The sequence below is a fragment of the Dermacentor albipictus genome, chromosome 5 (genome assembly GCF_038994185.2).
Source record: "Dermacentor albipictus isolate Rhodes 1998 colony chromosome 5, USDA_Dalb.pri_finalv2, whole genome shotgun sequence".
In the NCBI taxonomy this organism is placed as follows: Eukaryota; Metazoa; Arthropoda; class Arachnida; order Ixodida; family Ixodidae; genus Dermacentor; species Dermacentor albipictus.
The window spans coordinates 41,986,151-42,008,399 of record NC_091825.1 but is presented as its reverse complement, the minus strand read 5'-3'; the positions used below and the strand labels follow the sequence as shown (position 1 = coordinate 42,008,399).

Sequence of the window (22,249 nt, the reverse complement as noted above, 5' to 3'; positions counted from 1 at the left end):
TCTTGACGTGTTTTGCATATTTAGATAGAACAATAAGCATGTTTTCTCGGTATTTATATGTCTCGTCATTAAAGGGTTAACAGCAGTACCTCATGCTGCTCTAATAAGAGGAACGATGTGCAAAAACATTTCTGGTAGAACACTTAAACTAACTTTCTGAAAGACAGAAAATTCCAGGTGAGAGTTGGAGGTACGTTTAGCCCACACACACCAACAACACGGGCATACTACAAGAAACACTACAGCCTATGGTGTATTACAGTCTGTGGGAAAGCTATCTTATACAGAAATCAAAAATGATGCAACAAGCCCTCGACAACACTGCAGACTTCCTTGGCTAGTCTGGCCTCTCGCTTTCTGATAAGTCAGCTCATATCGATGTCAGAAAAAAAGAAAGACTAGAATCAAGAACTACCCCAGATTGCACATTGTGATCCACATAGCTGGACAAATATGCCTGCAAGTCAACATCCACAAATCCTGAGCTAGTGTAAGCCCATGACGGCAGAGCCAGCATGTGGGTGAAACAATTATGCAATGCCTGGACGCAACTTCCACACCTGGTGAAAAGAATAATCTCGAAATAACGGGGGTGGGCGAGCGGATACTATAGAAAATCGCAGATGCTGTGCTTGTGTCCAAGGTATGGTACGGTATGAATTACCAACAGCACACAAAAAAGACAACTCATCGAATACAGGCATCGGGTAGTAATAACAGGTCTTTCCAACTGTACCATGCTTGAAGACCTCTATGAGAAAGAGCTAACGAACAAGCACCTAGACAGAGTAGAGTTGCAGCCTGCAGCACAAATTCTTTGTCTCAAGAGCTCAGAACCTCATCGCAAGATACTATGCCAGCTAGCATATGAGATGCAAAGACGACTACCCCTCCCTTCAGAAACACAACCTCGGGAGTACCTGAACTTGAAACACAACAGGCCCATACCATGGAATATGGGGGCAAACAATTAGGCCAGGAGACTATATGCAACTGCCAAACACACAGAAGAGGTTGCTAGTCATGAAGATACAAGCAAACATAAGGCACATATAGTACACTGATCTGGCAATAGCAGTGTAACAGTAGTATGACACTACATAAAGCTAAACCCCATATAAGTGAGTACCATTTTAGGTCATCCTACACCTAGAAAAGCTGAACAATCAAAGCAGCACTTGTAATGCAGATTACACCCTGCACAACACCCTGCATGGATTCACCAGAAACTGTCTGGGCCTGCACATCACACAAGATTGTCAGGAAAATCAGGAGATTAACACGCGACTTGTCAGCACATGGCCAGAAATTAAATTACAGGATACATAGCCATGCAGTTATTCCAGGACACAAGCGGGCTTATAAGCCTGACATAATAACTGAAAACTAGATGAGTTTGTGTGTATTCATTATTAACTAAGGTGCAACAGATAGACAACACACAAGAACGAAGCGCTCTGTGTGTTCACTTTGTTCCTGTCCATCGCATTTCTGTTGCAGTATAGTTAATGAATTCATAAGGCTGCACAGGAGAAGAGTGATACCTCTGCCCAAGGGCCCGATCTCGCACCCAAATCCACACGTGTGCACACATACACACACAAATGTTGCAAGAGTGCATAGCATGAAGCAGTATCAACAGGATGACACTAGATATGGATGAGGACTAACTTTCAACTGAGGTTCATTTGTAAAAATGTGGCGAGTTGTAAAAGGGCGATGAGCAAAACGAGAACAAGGTGAAAGCAGGAGCCAACGTTTCGACAAGTAGACTTGTCTTCTTCAAAGTCCACGTGTGGAAACGTTGGCTCCTACTTTCACCTTGTTAGCATGTTGCTCATCGTCTTGAATTTCCATCTCCAGCCTTCTCCGAGTTTTCCCCAGAAAAAGAAAGACATCCTTGAAGGATAGATAAAAATTGGTGCTTGATGCAGCCAAACATAAATAAATATGCTACAGAAAGAAAATAGAGAAAAATTCCAAGTGCAGGAAAAAATAATTACAATTGCCAATCCTGCATGCCAGCACCTTTCAAGAAACACTGTTGTTATTCCAATAGACAGACTGACAGTTTGCTTATGCAATGCAAGCACATTCTTCCAGTTCCATGCCATTGGGGAAAAAATGAGTTTCCTGGAAGGTAGCCACTTGCACACTTGGTGATCATTGTTTTTTTTCCCTGGACTTGTATATCTATATGTATTTTCCGCCTTTCCTGCTTTTATGTTTGGTTTCATCAAGCACTAGTCTTTATCAGGTTTTATTGCTGTACTACTTTGTGGTAACCTTTATAGATCACTGCATTTTCACAATAAACCTTTTAATTAGAAGTTAGCATACCCTGTTCTTACTGCTTCACACTGTAAATTCTTGCTACATTGGCCAAATAAAAGATTTTATAAGGTATCATGAGGGCTATTGAAGTGACTTGCTGCAGTCTAAAAAAAAACGAATAGCCTGCCTGCAAATGGCACCAAAGAACACATAGGACAAACAAGAAAACCGTGATGATCTAACAATCAAAAGTTTAATGTACACACCGAGTAAATGCACGCTGACAAGCAATAGACTGAACATACACAAAAAAGGAGAAGCAAAAATTCATGTGCATTTCCTGACGGGAAATGCATCCATTTCTAACGGAGGCCGTGATGACAAGATTAACCCAGCATTTTTAGATCCACAGCTTCCGTAATTTCTCTAGGCAGCCGATCTGCACAGAATGCTAGCTTCTTCCTCTACAATGCACGCTCAGATGTGGAGAGTGCATTGTAGAGGAAGAAGCTAGCATTCTGTGGAGATCGGCTGCCTAGAGAAATTATGGATGCTGTAGATGCAAATACACTGGGAGAATCTTGTGTCAGCATGGCCGCTGTTACACTTTCAGAGATGGATGCGTTTCCTGTTGGGATCTGTATGGACACGCATCGGATCTTGCTTCTGCTTTTTGTGTGAATTCGATTTATTGCTTGTCGACCAGCATTTACTCGGCATGGTCAATAAACTTTCATTTGTTAGTACACCTCATGAGATTATCTTGGTATCTAGCAGAAAGGTGTTCACTCTTTTTAGAGTGAAGCTGTATATGCCTAGGCGAAACACTCATGGTCCGATCACAAGAACCCTAGCGTAGGGGTATGAGCCATTGTTTGTCTTACATGAGGGACGGAGACATTTCTTGTTGGGTAGACATAGAAATGCTTATGCATTTAACAAATAAACATTTATCTACGCATTATTCCAAGGAAGGGACACAGAGTGGGACGGGGTTAAGACAAGATCATGATGTCATAATTATCTTGCAGCAAAGGTGTGGCGGGCCATTGGCTACACCGATAGTGACGTCATTTCTCTCTAGCAGCAGAGTGCGCGTGCAGAAGCCTCTCTCTGACTTCCCTATAGGTTCAAAAATGTGTCCCTGTATTTAATTAAATGAAATGTGCAGCCCCGGTGTGTCACTTGGTAACTACAGTGCATAACCGAGTCATAAACATTATGATTAACGCATTACAAAACACAAATGCGTAACATAATTCAGAAAGACTTCGACGGACCACCTGGATTAACACAATGAACCGCTGCTCATTGCACTTTCGAAGATGGTGATCTTGCAAAGTGCAATGTGCGGCATTCCAAATAAACAATGTGATAAACCCAAGCCAAACATGTGCATAACCTCATTAAGAAACACAGACATAACCAATAATATAGAAAGACTTGAACAAGAAATTGGAATTAACCCAGTGATAAAAACCGGGACTGCACATTTCAGCTTCGCTGGTTTACCGTCTGTACAGGGTGCATGGGCAGTAACTTTTTCTGTTATTGTTTGTTAAGTATTGTATAATGTTGTGCCAGTAAAACACGTTGGGCTAGTTGGTGCAATGTAGTGGTACTGCTTTTTTTGCTGGTTCTTTTTCTTAATGTTGTGCCCTTCTTCCTTTTGTAACAACTTTTTTATTCCCCCTTGCATAATACTCCAACCTTGCAGCCTGCGAGGTATATAAATAAATAAGTACATAAGCACGTCATTCATTCATCTGCATACACCTCGCACCATTCCTTGCTCAACAAACGTCACTGTGTTGATGTCTCGCAGCGTGCATCTACATTAACTGCCGTTTGCGTTTCGGTATGGTTTGTGAACAGTGTAATGCATAAAGATTACATGACATGCATTAAGGTTGTGACCTATGCGGTGCATAAGCAAACCTTGCAAAAGATGACAAGTTGGATTGTTGAAAATAAGACAAATTGTATATATCGCAGTTACTTCAACAGCATTTAATTGACCACTTGACAAAAACTTCTCTTCGCATAGATTCCAACACGTACACTGAATCTGCAGTTTTCTTTTTTGCTTATTAATGCAGTCGTTACTGCATGGCCACATTGTAGATTTGAAAACAAAGTGAAATAAATTTGTTTGTTGCAATATAACAATATGTGTAGATCACTGCGATTGTAACCCCAGAACTTAATACAAACATGCACACTATAGGACGCAGACAAATGTTCAGGACAAATTTCAGAATGTTTGCATCCTGATACTTATGAAAGTGAACGGTTTCATTCCATGGCTGTCAATGAGAGGGAGAGAGAAAACTTAATTGTGTTCATGGAACAAAAACGCATTGACAAGCTTACACATATAGTCATTGCTTAACACTTTCGAAATGAATAATTATAGCTTGCTATCGACATTGAAGCAGCCATTCAACAGCAAGAAAAGGAATCAGTTTTTCCAGCTCTGAACATTGAATTGCAGGAAATGCAAGCAGGCATAAAATTCTGCCAATATAATGTTTAGGAATACCAAATTGGAATAAACATTGAGGCTTGCAATTGTACTTTCTCTGGCTGAGCAATCGAGTTTGAAATGACTCCCATAAGCATGTCGTAACAATGTTGATCTAATACAGGTTAAATGCATGACTAGCTTAAGAAATCTGGATGATTGCTATAAATTACAGTGAAGAAACTATAATATCTAATAACATTAATAATATAATAATATTTATTTCCACAAAACAGGCTAACCGTGAGAGGCGTGCGAGGCTGAGCAGAAAGCTGAAAAATTCTACGGCAAGTGCGCCTGCCGTGGGCCTACGATCCTGCATTATGAATAGCGCGTATTGATATGGTCTTTTTGTTAGAAGTTCCGAGTATACTACCAGCGCGAGACACGGGACAACAAAGTGGACGAGAAGCGTGTCTTTTAGAATGCTATGTTACAACGTACAGGTTTCTACAAAAGTGACGGTAACTGCTCGAAACATTTGATGCGTCGGCTTTTGCGCCTTTAGAAATATTGAGAGGGGGCTCCCATATATATATTCGCAGCGCAAGCACGGCGATGCACGAACCAGGCTAGCGCTAAGGTTGAATTTCACAACACAATTTTCATTCCACGTCGTAATCACACAGATCGTTTGAGGCTTCGTTCAGGGGCACACGCGGGCGTTCGGGTTGGTGCTTCTTGTTGCGTTTGGCGTAAGAATATGGCTAGGAGCAGGCACCACATATGCGCAATGACAGGCAATATACACGCATCATTTCTCTAGACGCTGACGCCGAGCACGGGTAGCGCGAGGATCTTGTTGGGCTGACACGACAACTTCGTGGCAGCCGAATTCCGAATACTGCATATACGGTGAGGGTAGCTATATGAACTTGTCGATAGGTCATCTTGCAGATTGTTGTAGCACAGGCAGAACGAAACGGTCATAGAAGGTAGATAAGACAACACACATCGCTGAACCACCTGCGAACAGCTGTTTACGTGCGCGATGTCGCACTGAACTACAGAAACCGCCGTCGCGCACCCCAAGACAAATATTAACTAACGTTTTTAAATGAGTAAACGTACATCTTATTTGCTTATAATCAAGAGAAGTCAATAATATTATAGTGTAAACGTTTTATTCACTACAATAAAAGAATTATGCAGCGTGTGCCACGAAACCTGGCACTAAGCAACCCTGGGCGTCGCACCAGTCGCATTGTTAAAATCGCAATCATGTGAAATGAGCCCTCTAAAAATCGCATTGCGACGCGTGCGACAGCACCGATTTTCGTCGTTGCAGTCGCATCATGTGAAACAGGCTATAGGCTTCAACCAGTTCCCTTGCTCTAGTATCTTTACTTCGGGCAAGAATCCGCACACCTGAAAAACGTGGTTCACAAGAGCGTGAGGAACAGGTCCCGATGTGCTTATGCAAATTTGGGCCCTCTTTCATTTGCTCAACATTTCTATCATGCTCCCGACACGCTCATTAACACAGCGCCCGGTCTGACCTGTCCCGTTCTTTTCTCTTGTGTGTGTCCGTTTAGCTGGAGTTTTCGTATATTATAATGAACCGTGTACTTAAATTTAGGTGCACGTTAAAGAACCCCAGGTGGTCAAAATTTCCAGAGTCCTCCACTACGGCGTGCCTCATAATCGCAAAATGGTTTTGGCACGTAAAACTCCATAATCTAACCTCCTCACGTCAAATTTGCGTAACCCCCGACGCGAGCATGGGTGGTGACCCGCAAAGTTGTTTTGACAGCCCAATCAAACGCTCCCCTCGTTTTATTCGATAGCAATTATATGGACACGTCAAGCGCATTTCCACCACTCTGTGGGCGTCGCCATCGTGGTGAGTTTCCGCATAAAGTGAGGTTGATAACGCTGTCGCAGCGCGCCCTACGCTGCATGTGCAAGTGAAGGCCTGCGAGGAGAGCCGACCATGGCGGCAAATCTCGGCCGCGCTGTAGGAGAAAGCGGGGAGGAAGCGCCCCGTCTACCGTAGAGCGCGAGGCACCGGGGGTGGGAGTGAGGTGTGAGAGAGCGGGGCGGCGTTCCACTCCGGCTGCAAATGCGCATGAGGCGGCTGTGCGCGATCGTGCGGCTGTATCTTGGGAGCGAAGGCGTTGGGTCCTGAGTCTAGGTGCGTCGGCGGCTCGTAGCTTTGTGCGTGCTGCGTGCTCTCGGCGCTCATTTTGCGTTGAAAAGATAGAAAGCACGATAGTCACTTCGCTCGCCACTGCTGCCGCGTTTCCTCAAGCCAGAGTTTGACAGCGAGTTTGCGTGGTCATCGACTCAGATATGTTCGTGTTTGCTTCTGCGCGCGTGACACCATGCTTGTTAATTTAGTTAGTGTGCCTATGTCTACAACTTTATACGGCCTACAAAACTTTTACCATTAATTTTTATGACTACCCATTAATTCGGTGTCACAATCGATCTTTGCCTTTCGGGCGCAACTGCTACTTTTTATAAGGCGACTGTTGTTTGGTTTCAAAGAGCATAGCATTGGCTACAGCGACAGGTTTTCTTTATCTAATTGGCTGACGAGAGGTGAGGAGCGCACAGAAGAGGAGAGAGTGTGCGTGGGGTCGAGATAGAGCATTTAAAGCAGATGGCCGAGTGAAGAGAGGGTGCTGGCTTCTCCGATTGGTCCGCTTCCTCCTCTTCATTTGCGGTGGCCTGTAGACGATTGCGGCGGCGTACACAGGGGCGTCGAAAATGCAGCTAAGATGGCTCCTCAGTCAAGAAGAGTCGGCCAAGCGACGTTGCATACGTGCCGAAAGCGCTCGGCAACATTTTACTGCCACGCAAAAGTTTTATTATACGTGAAGAAATCAATTATCGCTGCGAGCTACGAATATCCAATGCCGGAGCGCTCAGTGGACAGCTGGCTCCTGTTCCTTTCGGAACGGGGCTGTCTGCGGTTATTAAAAAAGATTTCAGTTTTGTTTGGGCATATTAATGCACATTTAGTGCGTACACGTCAATTTGATGCAGTAAGTTTTCGCAGCATTGTGATATCGCGTGACGGAAAGACCAACTAGGTGCGGTCCGAAAGCATTTTCACCAACGGCGAAGCCCTTACAGTGACAAAAGTTTAGAATCCAGAAAAAAAAAAGAAATGAAGGTTCTCCGTTGTTGGACCGACTTATGCATATTCAGCGTGTAGGCGTCACCTTGAGATGGGGAGTTTTCGAGGTTTTCCTGACGTTTCGTGACAGACAGGCAAAGCAGTCGTGGCATCAAACATTTTGACTAGTCACGGAAGTCTAAAAGAAGAGATGGACTAGAAACAGATTGGAATAACTTTACGCTATATCGTCATTGAAGTTCCTATCTGCCTATAAAATTGCAACTGCGTCTTGGCGTCTTGTTTGAAACCAGAGATAGTGAAATTGCTACCGCTACATTTCTTACCTTCCATTCATTACATTTACTTCAAAGTTTTACACGCTGATTTTCATATCAGCAGAGCCCTATAAAGTTGTTTCACCGAAACAGCTTTATAATCATGGCCTTGAGCTTAGAATCATAGCCTTGGGCTTAAACATAAATTAATGCGTAAGTCCTGAAAAAGTGGGTATACAATGTAGTCCATCAGCGCACTCCACAGCCAAACAGCACCGTGGCGACACCTTTATGTTATGACATCCACGTTACAAAACAATGCCAACACAGAGAAGTGACATGGACTGGCAACGTTACACTGCGCATTACGGGACGCCGTTGAAGTAACTTACGATTTTCCTATTAACAAGGCTACAGCTATTCAGCGAGGCAGTTTTGAAGCTGGAAAACATATTTTTAATCGGTGAAAGCCTGCACAACTTGAGCGTTTTACGAGGCGGTATACGTAGACTAAGTTGTATAGGAGGGCATGTGTATCCTCCTATACACCGAACACCGGATCACTATTATTCAAAGACATTGGCAAAGCTCGTAGCGAAACGCGCTCGCCGATTTGAAAGCTGTCTGCTGCAAGGTTTAACTAAATATACGCAGCATAATAGTTTGTTTTTCTTCACCTTTGGTAACCAGTAGTGCTCTTTACGAGTTTATTTAATAAAGGACTTAGTTCCTTCTTGAGCTAAAATTCACCGGTACTGCTTGTGTATCTACTGAGAAAACAGCAACTCAGGATCACCGCGTCACGGTGCACCGACCAATCGGTGACTGTACATTCAATGAGTCACTCATTACCGGGTTAATAAGCCAGGTTGCCATGCAAAAAAATGCTGGGGAAAATGCATGAATAGAGTTTACACAATGTAATTACCTGCCTTAATGTGTGTGCGTTGTTGAATTTGTTGAAGTTATTTCTTAAATCATGTAGATTCACATGTCCATCGAAGTGTGCGGCAGCACCTGATCATCCAGTGAAAAAACATTTTTAGCACCCTGTGGTGAGTGAGAGCCCAATAATTAGAAACTCCTCCCACAAAAACACAGTGCTCCCGTTCTTGACCACTGAAAGAGAGCCGAGCCGGCTGGAGTCCGCACACAGCTTAGTGAATTTGCTCTGCTAATATCTATGCAAGGGCAATTGAAAAATGAAAGCTCGTTATTTCAAGCTAAAATGGTACATTTGACGGGCATGGACAATAGAGCCACCCATAACATTTTCGCTAAACGTTCACGTTTCACCCTGAAACCAGTGACACCAAGACCGATCTCAAGGGGAAAACAGTTGTTTCAGCGCGCGAAACTCCTTGACGGTGTGTAGATAATAGAAGTTTGTAGTCACACGTTATTATATGTCGTCTGAAGTGATGGATGTTTAATGGAAATACGAATGGGCCATTACTTACTAGACACAGTTGAACACTGGGATACAGTACCGAATGATAAGATAGACGAACGCGCATGCAGCAAGAGAGTGCGTTACAACACACAACTTCTGTAAGCTGGTTGCAAGAACGTTTGGTATATCCATCACGCGGCCATCACGGCGCCAAGAGCGCTTATCAAGTCTCGCCTACTACAGCGCTAGCTACGTTTCCTGGTGTTTCCGTAACATGGCAGAACGATCTCGGCGATCAAATAAAGCAATGCACCCGAGAATGCGCAAACGATGGGCGATAGTACGGGGTCATCCAGAAGAACAGGTGTGCAAACTCGGTGAAGCCGACTTTCTTCGGCGCTGGTCTATGCGATACCTAACCGTCACTCGAGGCAAACATTTCGTACAGCCAGAATGATGCCTTGATTCAGTTTGCCTGGGTAGAGACATGGTACTTGTATGTGCACCGCGTTTCGATCATGATCATAAACTCGACGCTGAGGATAATATTTTTGCATGTGCACTGTAATAGTTGTCCTTGAAGCGGAAGTGGCAAAGGCAGTGTCAAGCAGAAACAATTTACTGTTTTGTTTGCTCCTATGGCTTATTTGTCTCGAGTACGCTGTATTGCATGTGCGATACGTTATATGGGACTCAATGTTCATACCACAGTTCTGTGCGAGCCTACCGGTGAATAAATTTTCTTGTGGACTATGCAAATTGTGTTTGAGCTCGACAGCATACATGAAACCTTTCAACTGTTAATTTATCAGTGACTATAGTAGATATTATATAAACGAAAGCTTATATTGAACCCCTTATAGATATGAATCAGACGAAGGCGGGGAGGGGAGCCCAGGAGCCCCGATTAGTTTGTGGCGTGAGAGTAACGATGAGCCGCCACCTTTATTGCGGTAGCCGCCCCGGCCAAGGAAGCGGTCGTAATGATCTGCTAATGTGGAAAACCTTAAATGGCGAACGCCTTATGATGACGATGATAAACATTAAAAATATGGCACCTACTCACTGGGCTGCATGAGTCAGCAATCGGTGGTTTCGAACTCACTGATCTTCATTAACTGGAACAAATGGTTAATTGAAACTTCAAGGATCTTGCAAGGAATGACAAATGATTAGACAATTCCAACCAGATGTACTGATGGTTAAATTCAAAGGAAATGATATAAGGCTTCCCTGAACAATTTAGAGGCTTGAAGGGATTTGAAAGTACCATAGCAATTGTAAGGAAAGCTGTGGTCGCCTTGGTAACCGTTTTATAGTAAGAACGTAACCACACACAGCGTCAAACACGTCCCTCTGGCTAAAAGTTAGAGACGAAGCCCCGAGGGAGAGCAGGACCAAAGCACTTAAATTTATTCCAAGTTTACGAAGCGGAGATACCAGTATTATTTTACTTTAAATAAATTTTGGGGTTTTACAAGCCAAAACAGCGATTTTATTATGAGGCATGCCGTAGAGGTGTACTCCGGAATAATTTTAGTGACATGGGGATCTTCAACGTGCCCCTGATGCACCGGACACAAGCGTTTTCGAATCTCCCGCCCATCGGAATGCGGCTGCCGCGGCCGGGATTCGATGCCGCGACTTCGTGCTTAGCCACTGAGCCACCGCGGCGGGTTTTTTTTTTTCTTTGAAGTATGAACAGGTGGCACTATAAATAAAATATAGTGATCGAAACATTCGATTTCCCTGCAAAAGTTACACAGCTGAGAGATTACCAGACCAGACCTGTGTGAAGATAGGCTTAGCGGGCGATGCAATGACACAATCTTGTAATCAATACACCTAAATGCCTTGATGGGTACCATTCATTTTTTTTAGGGAAACCTCAGACGGTGGAAATCTGTACAAATACTGGGCTTAGTTCATCGTTGTCTTCCCCTCCGAAGCGGTGGTGCTACAGGTTTCCACTTCAATATGCAAAGTGCGTCTTCTTCCGTTCCCTTTCTGCTGCCCTTCCTTCAGGCCGGAACACATTAGTTCAAATCAACGTCTCAGCTTTTCTATTTCAATAAACAGCTACCTTAAGGGTGCCATTTTTGTAGGTACTTCAGCTGCTTCTACATGAAGTTAAGGCAATTACGTTGTGTAGTCCATTTCCCTCTTTTTGTGTCCGTGTATGTAGGCCGACCATTTTTCTAACATATATCCTTACCAAGTAGGTAAGCTTTGGTTCTGAGCAAATATGTTCTTCCTGGCCGAAAGACATCATATTTCCGAGAGCCCTTGCAGACTGCTTTACTTCTGAAAGTGCAGCGCGGTGTGTTGTTGCCTTCGGAGCGCTAGACGCTAGAACGTCTTCCGGCATGCCACATCCTCAAGCTGTGCTGTTCATAAAATTTTTCCCGTATTGCGACAACTCTCAAGAGCAATATTTTTCTTTTGCCACCATGTCGTACATTTTCTTCGAGTTTCTCTTTCAACGCCGCCACTGTCGGTTTCGTCAAGGATCTATGTTTGTATAGCGCGCCTCCAATGCTCTCAATCGAGTGTTTTTGTTTGCGTTGGCGCCTAAGATACTATTTTTAGTGAGTCCTTCCAGTGAAAGATACGACTGCTGTCGGCTGCATAAGTATGACAAAAGAAAGTGTGGAAGTTTTACCGGGCGTTTTACACTGCATGCCCAGTAATCTTTCATAGACACAGGCACATACACATAAAAAATAATGTCAAGCCTCAAACCCTCATACGCAATTTTCTCAATACTAGCCTTTATCTACTGTTGTACCGAGCAGCCTTTTATGGGAAGATAATATGTAAGAACGCCTAATCACTCACTGCCGAAGACCAAAACGGGCTATAATTTATTCTACAAAATGTTAAATCTAAATCCACTGTATCATTTACGTGTATTCATAGGCCGCTTCACCGGCGAGGAGGAACGTAACGACGAACTAGTATATTTGGTTCGCCATTTCTCCCAGCGGCAACTTGGAACAGTAGTGTCATTGCAAATTAGTGCGATTATAACGTACTCCGTCTGTAATACCTGCGATGTCGTATGGCTCAAGGTCAACGGGCTACCGATAGGCTCTATTCGGCTGCAAAACAGACTTCAACGTAACGAACCACACGTGTTAATTACTTTTAATATACTTTCTTGTAACCTTGTAATTTAGCAATTACGTTTTCTTTTTTCTCGGCAACGCTCGCGGTAATTCAATTCCTAATTATCGAGTAAATTATCAAATTTAACTCGCTGCTTCATCGGAGACAGAATATGTAGCAGGTGACGGAATTTGGAGAACATGACTTTGGCAGCCACTACAATATCCGACGCCCGAGATCGCACCACGCAGCAGCTTCGTCGGATGCGCATGTTCAGACCGGCAAAGTCGGGAGCCTAGTATTTGCGTCCTCGGATCAACACTAGACCAGATATTGGACTTCGAATTAAATCGGTGTCAGCATGTCTCAACAGCGATGGCCGCTTAGAGTGTTAATGCCAAAATATCACATACGGACGATTTTCACAGGTTTGAATTCCTCCAAGCAATGGGGCGTCCTTAAAGTCCGAGCAACACAATGAAGCGCTACGCTTCACACAAGACACAGACGCTGAGTGACGACAATACTGTGCGCAAGATGTCCGTACGTTACAACACCACCATAATCCCCAGCGCGCACACTTAACTAGTTTTCAGGATCCCTGCTGATGCATTCCCGACAAAATGCGGGAAGATGACCGACGAAATTCTTGAAAAACAATTGATAGTAAAGATAGGTGGTGTATGAAGGGCTGAAGACGACGCTCTCAATATGCCACGTCAGCTCGTTCTGTTTACAGTATCTGTGCCATGCTATGAAAGGGTTCGGAAGAAATTACCGCAGAATAAATCGATTGCTTTTGAGTATTTCCTCAATTACTTATGTGGGGCAGCAATTGGCGACTGTAATCAATTATATTTTTAGTGAAGTAATTGTAGTTGTAATCGGTTACTTTCTTCAGTAACATTTAAAAATCTGCTGCAATAGTAACTTTCGGAAGCGAATGTGAAGCTCGTCTTCAGCAGTGGCGATTCCGTGGACTCTGCCGCTGCGGTTTGAGAAAACCGTCCGCTTTGGATTGCCAGCATAAACAGAAACGACTTGACGCCATCAGCTTCACTGCGTGTGTGCTAAGAAGATTTTGTTTCCAGTGAGCGCACAGCGACGAACTCGGCACCTGCGATTAAACTGCGGGTTATGAACGAAAGGTGCATTTGTTAAAGCGAAGTTTTCTTTGCCTCTTAGACTTTTCCACTGCTGCTACTGTCTGGCACATCATGTCGAGGCTGGTTCAGAGCGTGTGTATACATGGAAGGAGCGTGGCAAAAAGGAAACGAGATGGAAAAAACTCGTTTGGACCTTTGCACCACGTCCAGCCTACACAATGCCCCGTGCAGCTTCCTGGGCGTCGCCACAGTTAGCGTCTTGACAGCAGTAATTATCCGTCAGCCCCGCAAAAGCATTGCACAAAATGCAGCATTCACCTTTCCACGAACGTTCACGTCCAGAGGGAAGCTAGATAGAGTGGCAGAGAGGAGGTGGGGAGGAGGCAGAGAATTGGTAGAACGACGCAGTCGCGAAACAAGTGAATAACAGCCTCTCAGCTGTTCGCTGGCAGTTCCCATAAAAGACGCAAAGGGGGGGGGGAGGTCAAGGGTTAGGGGAAAGTGACGTGAGAAGGCAAGGAACCGCTACTACAATAGACTTGACAGTGGTTGTGGGGGAAATCGATATATTTAAGTTCCAAGGTACCATACAGTACGTTTCTGCTATATCTGAAAAGCAAACCACATGCAAATTTGTCAGGTGAACAACTTACATGTGGCGTTCAGCAGCACAGCCGCATTAAAGCGCACCGTATGGTCTAGGAGGCATTACGGAAGTGGTCACACATCAAATCAACACTTCTTTGCCCGCAGCAGTAGCTTTACGGATACGTCATTGCTCGAGGTCAAGGGTTTCATACCGACAACGGTAGCCGCATTTAGAGGGGCTGAAATAAAGAACGCTCGTGCATTTCGATTTAGGAACGCGTTAAATAAGATCACGGTGTAAAACTTTATCCGGAGTCAGCCACTACGGCGTGCCTGATAACCTGGTAGTGGTTTTGGCACGTACAGCCTCATAATACAGTTAAAGTGTGATACTACTGCAAGGATGCAATGTGCCATGTAAGGAAATGACAACGCTGAACTCTCTTAGAGCTTAAGTATGGCGCGCAAAACGGCTCAAGCAACCTCGTCTTCCTGTGTGTTCCGTGTACTATGCAGGCAAAGGCAGTGGCGCACGTAAGATAACGTTAGACATGAACTCGCCACACTCGTGTTGGACTAAACGTTGAATAAATTGAACGTTTGCTGTCCACGCCTCCAATTATCGTCAATCAAAGCAAACAGCACAGAAAGCTCGGCTTTCTGTGCTGTTTTTTACAGTGCATAGGATAAGCATAATTTTTTTAGTTGAAATTTTTTTTAGTTTTGAGTTTTTTTAGAGGAGAGAACACGAGTAGGAAAACGGAGGGGGGGGGGGGGTGTGCAGAACAACCACGCGGCGGAAAGCGGAGAAAGCGGGTATGGTGAAAGCGTGAGAAGAAAAGTGTATTGCCGTGCAAGAAGGGCTCCGCAGCGACGATGGCTTGTAGACGGCGCCAGAGTAGCGCGCGCCATCTGTTCCCCGACGATACCACCAGTACCATATATGGAAACAAAGCGCTGCATGTGCGGAGGTCTGTCTGCGGCGGCCGCTGTTAATCGCGCCTACGCGTCACCGAGGTGCTGCTTCTTGCAATCTCCGGATAAGCGCGGCAGTCGCGCCACACTTCGATCGGTTTGCAACGTGCCGCACCAGATAGCCTGTCCGTGCCAGCCAGTATATCGCGAAATCAAAACACGCACAGAGCTGTGCTCCAATTTCACATTAGGGAGTAGCGTAATCGTCGGTTTATTTTTTTCTTCTTGCATGCACATTCAAGTTATTCTGTTTAAATGTTTTCTAGAATTGTGATGCTTAGAAACGAACATTCTGGTGGAAGTTTAACAAGGACGTGTTATGAAAGTAATACGTGCCGACCAAGAAAATGAAGATGCGTTGGTTTTTATTTTGTAGCCAAATCCATGCCTACCGTGTGCTGGCCGCACCTAGTTCACATGGGCTCTCCCGGGCTTCTCAATCACGCCAGCAAGCTGACTGGCGGATGCCGCGCATCACGCGCTCTTTATTACTGCAGGTAGTATTTGCTGCAAAGAGTAGCTGTTCACTTTCCAGCTCTGTCGAATCGGTGAGGCATCCTTGCACAGTCGCCACTCAAGACCTAAGGGTGCGCATATTTTTTCAACGCATCGCGTTCGCCTGGTTGCTAGTGGAATATTCGAGGCCACTGTCATCCCGTTGTTTTGTATATGTTAAAGGCCGTTCCGAACCATTTATTTTACAGTTCTTGATTTTGTAAAGATTTATGCCCGGCTACCAAGCATACAATGCTTGAAAAACCATGCCGCGGAAATTTTAGGAGAATAGCTAGCAATACGTGTTCTCTTAGTTGCCAATATTGGGATGTGCGCTGTGCAACACACCACGCGGCACACGGAGACACCTGCGATTGTTGTCGCTTGACTGATACCTTAATACAGTTCAAGGCTAGACATAGAATAATAACAGGTTGTATGTATGTTACATGTCGACAACGCTCAGGCTTGACTCCATCACGTCATATTTAGATCACGGGTAAAGCAGTGGCAGCACCTCTAGACCCGTCGCGATATTATATTGCGGCTATATCGAACTTTATAGCTAAGTGACGACACTCTCAAAAGTTTCCCAATCGCAGGAAACTTTTGGCACCTCTCAAGAAAACGCGAAAACTTGCCACTCGTTGTCAACAGCACGTTCGTCGCGCGTTCGCCAGCGCGATCCCACATACCAACACGATGCCGGTCAATAGACGGTCTGTGATTTGAAAATGGCGGCACCCTCAATAAAATGTTCCGTACGAACCAAATCAAACACTGTCCGTGCTCGCCGAAGCACGTAAAGGGCTGATTGCTTCTGTCAATGTGGCCGAAAAGGTATTGTAAATTTGATCCATGTTCGAAAACCAAGGAAGCGGTGGCACATTCCCTCATGCAACCTTGCACTAATCCTTCATGAATATATTCAGGCCCATTCTACTTCTGAGATGGAACAAATGGGCATGCGAATTGAACGCACAATCGATGGCTATCTCTCCCTGACTTTCCGAAGATGTCGATTGCAGAAAATAGGTGCCAGATTATCATGATTACCACATCGAACATTTGTATAATACTAACAGCACACTTTGCCACACATCAAGGGAGCACCAGAGGTCTGCCAAGAAAACGCCCTGCACTAAAGGCGCTGCCCTCCCACTGCACAGATATGAACTGTTTATCAATCTCATCATAATCATAAGTTCATAACCACATCACAGCCGCAGTCACTTCTTATGCGCAGATGATGGTCTTTTCCTCCTCGAAATATAGCATCTGGCTTTCCTATATTGCAACAGCATTTACTTCCCGATCGCGCACGTTTGAGCCCGTTTGTACATTGCTAAAAAGTTAAAATAGTACGAGAACATAGGACGTTCTGTTGTATGTAACCATATCATTTTTGTGTGCCTTTGTTTCAAAAAACCAGTCCTTCATGCGGAAAGCACACGTCAAATGATGCAGTCCTTCATTTTCGCTACATCCGAGATCTCAGCACATTCGCTCGTCGTTACACACAAAACAACTATTTTACTATGTGTTTTGAAAGCCCAGAATTGTTAGGCTCCACTTTGCGCTCTGATGTACACGTATTTCTCTATTAAGCCAGAAGAACTAGGGCTCAACAAATTTCAATTGCCGTTACGTTTTGATGGGAACACCAAACACAACATTAGAAAACAAGATGTTGTACAAATTTACCGAACAATACGAGTATTCGACACACTTCATCAAAGAACTTACATTATGTGATTGAAGAACGAAACAAAAGGAGTTATTCCGATACCACCGGCGATGCAAATAGTGATGGCGCGGCGTCCTATCCATTCGGACCTGCTACAGAAAGGGCCGTCCACGTACAATCTGCAACATATAATGAACACAATATAAGGGAGTATTTCTTGAGGATACCTCCTTAATACACTGCGGCTAAACAAGCTTCCTAAAATTATGTATTTTCATGACGCCGTTAAAAGTTCACAGCGCCTCTCATGTTATCCATAAGCCGCCTTGATGGCGAAAGCCCAAGTGCTGATGCGTTGAAGGCAGACAATGACGTACACATCCCCCTTAATTCACTTAGTCATCCCCCTTAATTCGCTTAGTGTAATTCGCTTAATCATCTTTCAGTTTCAAAGGTTCTGTGTTCAACTCCCACCCTATTTCGTGGCTTCGAGTGCCTTAATTAACGCTATCTTAATCAATTGTGCCTGATTAACGTCACCTTCATTAAAGCCAATGGCCGTTGGTTCGAGTGCCTTAAATTAGCGTTAATTACCACCAACGGTGGCGGGTTCCGCTCCAACTAAAGATTATGGGTTTGAGTGTCGTAACTAACACTATCTTAATCAACTGTGCTTGATTAACGTCGCCTTTATTAACCCCAAAGGTCGTGAGTTCGGCTCCCAATAAAGGTTGTGGGTTCGAGCGCCTTAATTAGATTCGCCTTAATTATCACCAAACGTGGCGGTTTCGACTTCTACGTATGTTCGCGGGTTCCACTCACACCAAAGGTCATGGGTTAGTGTCTTAAGTGATCATGACCATCATTAGCAGCCTATTTTATATCCACTACAGGATGAAGGTCTCTCCCTGCGATCTTCAATTGTCTCTGTCCTGCACCAACCGATTCGAATTAGCGCCTGCGAATTTCATAATTTCATCGCCCCACCTAGTCTTTAGCCGTGCTCTACCTCTATTGTTATTTCATTCTCTGGGAACCAATTCTGTAACCCTAAAAGTCCACTGGATATCTAACCTATGCATTACATGACCTGTCAAGCAACATTTCTTTCTCTTAACGCCAATTAGAATATCGGTTATACCCGTTTGGCTTCTGATCCAAACCGCTCTCTTCCTCTTTCTTAACGTTATGCCAAATATTCTTCGTTCCGTCGCTCTTTTGCACGGTCCTCAACTTCTTCTCGAGCTTCTTTGTTAACCTCCAAGTTTTTGCCCCGTATGCTAAACCCGGAAGGATGCACTGATTGTGCATACTTCTCTTCAATGATAGTCGTAAGCTTCCAGTCAGGATCTGGCAATTTCTGTGGTATGCACTTCAACCCATTTTTATTCTCCTGCAAATTCCCTTCTCGTGATCAAGGTGCCCTGTGAGTCTCTGACCTAGGTAAAAGTACTCCTTCACAGACTCTAGAGGCTGACTGCCAATCCCCAAACCTTGTTACATTGCTACGCTATTGAACATTATCTTTTTCTTCTGCACACCTTCCGCCTCAACGATTGCTGGAAACGGGGTAAAAGACCGCAGGAGTGGAAACATGCTGAGTTAACCATGACTCCTAAATCAAACAAGCCCATCAGCGATCAGAACCTGCGACTTATATCCCTTACCTCATGTGCTGGAAAACTCTGAGCACATGGGTGCACAACCGCTTGATCGATCTCGAAGACAACGAACACATCACAAACACAATGTTCGCATTTAGGGCTCACCTTTCCATGCAAGGCGTGTTACTGCAGATCAAAGAAGTGATAGACAAACTGGACACACACAGAAGGAGAGCTATCGTCGGACTAGGCGTGAAAGGGGCTTTCGACAACGTGTCACACGAAGTTATGCTGCAACACTTTAACATCTATAACTGCGGAGAAAAGATATATGATTATGAGAGCTTTTCTGAAAGAAAAGACAGCCACTGTTGGAAAAGCATCTTACGCTCAGAGAAATTCGAAATACCGCGAAAGGGAACGCCACAAGGCTCCGTCATTTCGCTTATGCCATTCAATCTGGCAAAGAGCTCACTACATAAAGAATTGAAAGAAATAAAATGGATCGGTCACGCAATATATGCTGACGACATTGCTGACGATCTTGCCTATGAGACGGTCGACAAACATCAAGTTGACATATGGACTGACGTGCGCACCAGAAAAGTCGGAGACCTTGGTGCTAAGAAAGCGCACAAGAGGCCTACATCCGCAGCAGATACCAGACTCAGAGGTAAAGGTAGGATGCATCATGATTCCGCAGGTTGCGACGCTACGCATCCTCAGACTCCTGATTCAAAATGACGGGGCCAGGAGAGCAGAGTTGTAAAAACTTCAAAGACCAGTGCAAAAAGTAACCCACTTGATCAAAAGTGTCACGAGCAAAAGTCACCGACGGAAGGAAGAAGACTGCACGAGAATGATACAAACGCTGATCACGAGCATCATCACGCACAGTAGCCCGCACGTTCACATGAAGAAGTCAAAGAGATAAAATCAATGTCATCAGAGAAGCCTACAAAATTGCCATGGGCCTGTCGCCCTCCTTGTCCGCAGCAATACTACTCAAAATGAGAGTGCACAACACATGGGAAGAGATCGCGGAAGCGCACGACGTCAACCAGCTGTAGACACTAAAGCTGACAAAAAGGGAAGGGGCCCTGCTCAAACATCTAGGCTACCAAGTACAAGACGATAAAAGGCACCTACCTCAGTGCATCCCACACGAGACTACAGAAAAGTTACATGTAAGCACCATGCCCAGAAACATGCTAGCCGAGTATGAAAAGGGACGGAGACAGGCTACAATACAAACGCTCAAGCAAAAACTCGAACACAGCAGCAATAAAGAAAACATGAGATACATGAACGCAGCGGCGTACAAAACAAACTACTGATTTGCAAACAGCGTGGTTGACGAGAAGCGCAGCGGAAGAGCTGGGCACTTACGATGAGCTGGGAAATTACGGACTCGCAAAAAGCATGCAGAAGGTATATGAAATGAAGGATCGGAAAGGCAGCACTTCAGGTTTTGAAAAACACCGAGATAGAAGAAGCGAATATCCTCTGGACGCCGGCAAACGAATCCCTCGCGGGGAACCAGGCGGCGCATGCCTGGGACCAAGATCATGCACGCCGAGCCATCTCCGACACGCAGACAACACGGACCAACGGCTGCCACGAAAAGGCTGAACGCACACCCAAGTACTCGGAGATCTTGGCGCACCACAAAAAGCAGAGGAGTCCCTACCTGAACGCACATAATAGGATGAGTAGGGAACAAGCAGTGACCTAGAGAAGACTCCAGGCTGGAACACATGGAAAACCCGCATGGAACACAACTGCACCAAATGTATCCGGGTGCCTACAGGCCGGCCTGCAAGTTCTGCCCATCGGACAGGCCCAACACCTTCCCTCACATGGCACTAAAGTGCCGGAATAACACAAACGTACCATCGTCATCACCACCAACAAGTAATTACGCGCAGAATGAAGCAGAACTAGAGGAATGATAGGAAGACCAGTAGGAGGCTTGGCTCGTCACCCAAGACCCTGAAGACCAGCTACCGTTGGTGAACAGGGCTCAGGCGGCGGCAGCTAGCCATGGCTACCTGGACTGAGGAGGCCATCCCCCTTTGGGCTCGAGTCAAACAAGCCTGGTCAGGATGTCTACCAAGTTGACATTTCCAAATTCCCAGATTTTTCCAGGTTTTCCCTGAGTACCTTTGCAAAATTCCCTGAATGAGCCAGAACTTTGTTTTATGTCAAGACAGGCTGACACCACGTTGCCCGATGCTGTCACTCTCCAGTAAGCATGTCGAAATAAAAAAAAAATGATAATCCAATTTGAAGAGTAAGAAGTAACATCTATTTTATTTAAAAACAAAACAGAAAAAAGGTGTTAGTAAAATGCACAGTGAAATAAATGGTAAAACCCATTCCAAATTGAGTCGAACATTTTCAAATAAGAATGAAAAGGAGATGCATACATGAGTAAATATTTTGGAATATGAGATATTTCTATCAACTGATGGCAAGCTCATCGGTACGAGGCCTGAACTTTGTCACAATTAAGATTCTCTCTCGGCAGCTCGGAAGTCAACCTCAACTGTCCTGACATACTCTCAGCCCGTACACAACTACTCAGTGTTGTGTTTCTCTGCTTTAAAGAATTTATTCTGGTTTGGATGAGGGACACCTGCATCTCGGCGTCAGCTAACACTGTTTTTTGAGCTCAAGCTCCTTCAAAGCGGCGGCACGCTTCCTTTCCCGTTAATTTCTTAATGCGTCGGCCCTTTCGGTTCTCATCCTGCTTCTACCACCCTTTCAACCCATGGATCATTTGAAGCATACTCTCTACGTCCCATTTTTCGGACTCGCTAGGGGCCGAAAAAACATCCGGAAAATCTGCCTGTCCGAAAAAAAAAATGAATACATGTCCTTAACTGCCCTTAAGGGCTAAAATTGCCACAAATACGTCCGAAAAAAACTATTAAAGCCTGTCAGTACACTTATTAGGCATATCGGTGCTGGCACTTTGACATGAGACGGGGGTGCACGCGTGTATAATTAAGGAATACATACCGTGTCCCGTGACAATTTCCCCTTTCCACGCTTCTTATGCTTCACCTCCTAGCACCACTGTACTGAGGCGAAACAAACTTTCAGTGACTGGCATTACGCAACGCGTTGTGCTCTGCAAGTTTCGAAGCC

The 22,249-nt window shown here is 44.7% G+C and overlaps 1 protein-coding gene across 2 annotated transcripts in view; it reads right to left on the bottom strand.

Moving 5' to 3' along the window:
* The window catches only part of LOC135900504 (NADPH oxidase 4-like), a 284,789-nt gene that overhangs the window by 16,593 nt on the left and 245,947 nt on the right, over positions 1 to 22,249 (bottom strand). For both annotated transcript variants that reach the window (XM_065429988.2, XM_065429987.2), the window contains exon 14: positions 17,552 to 17,671. In XM_065429988.2, the coding sequence (XP_065286060.1) occupies positions 17,552 to 17,671 (120 nt within the window). The remainder of the gene's footprint in view (positions 1 to 17,551; positions 17,672 to 22,249) is intronic.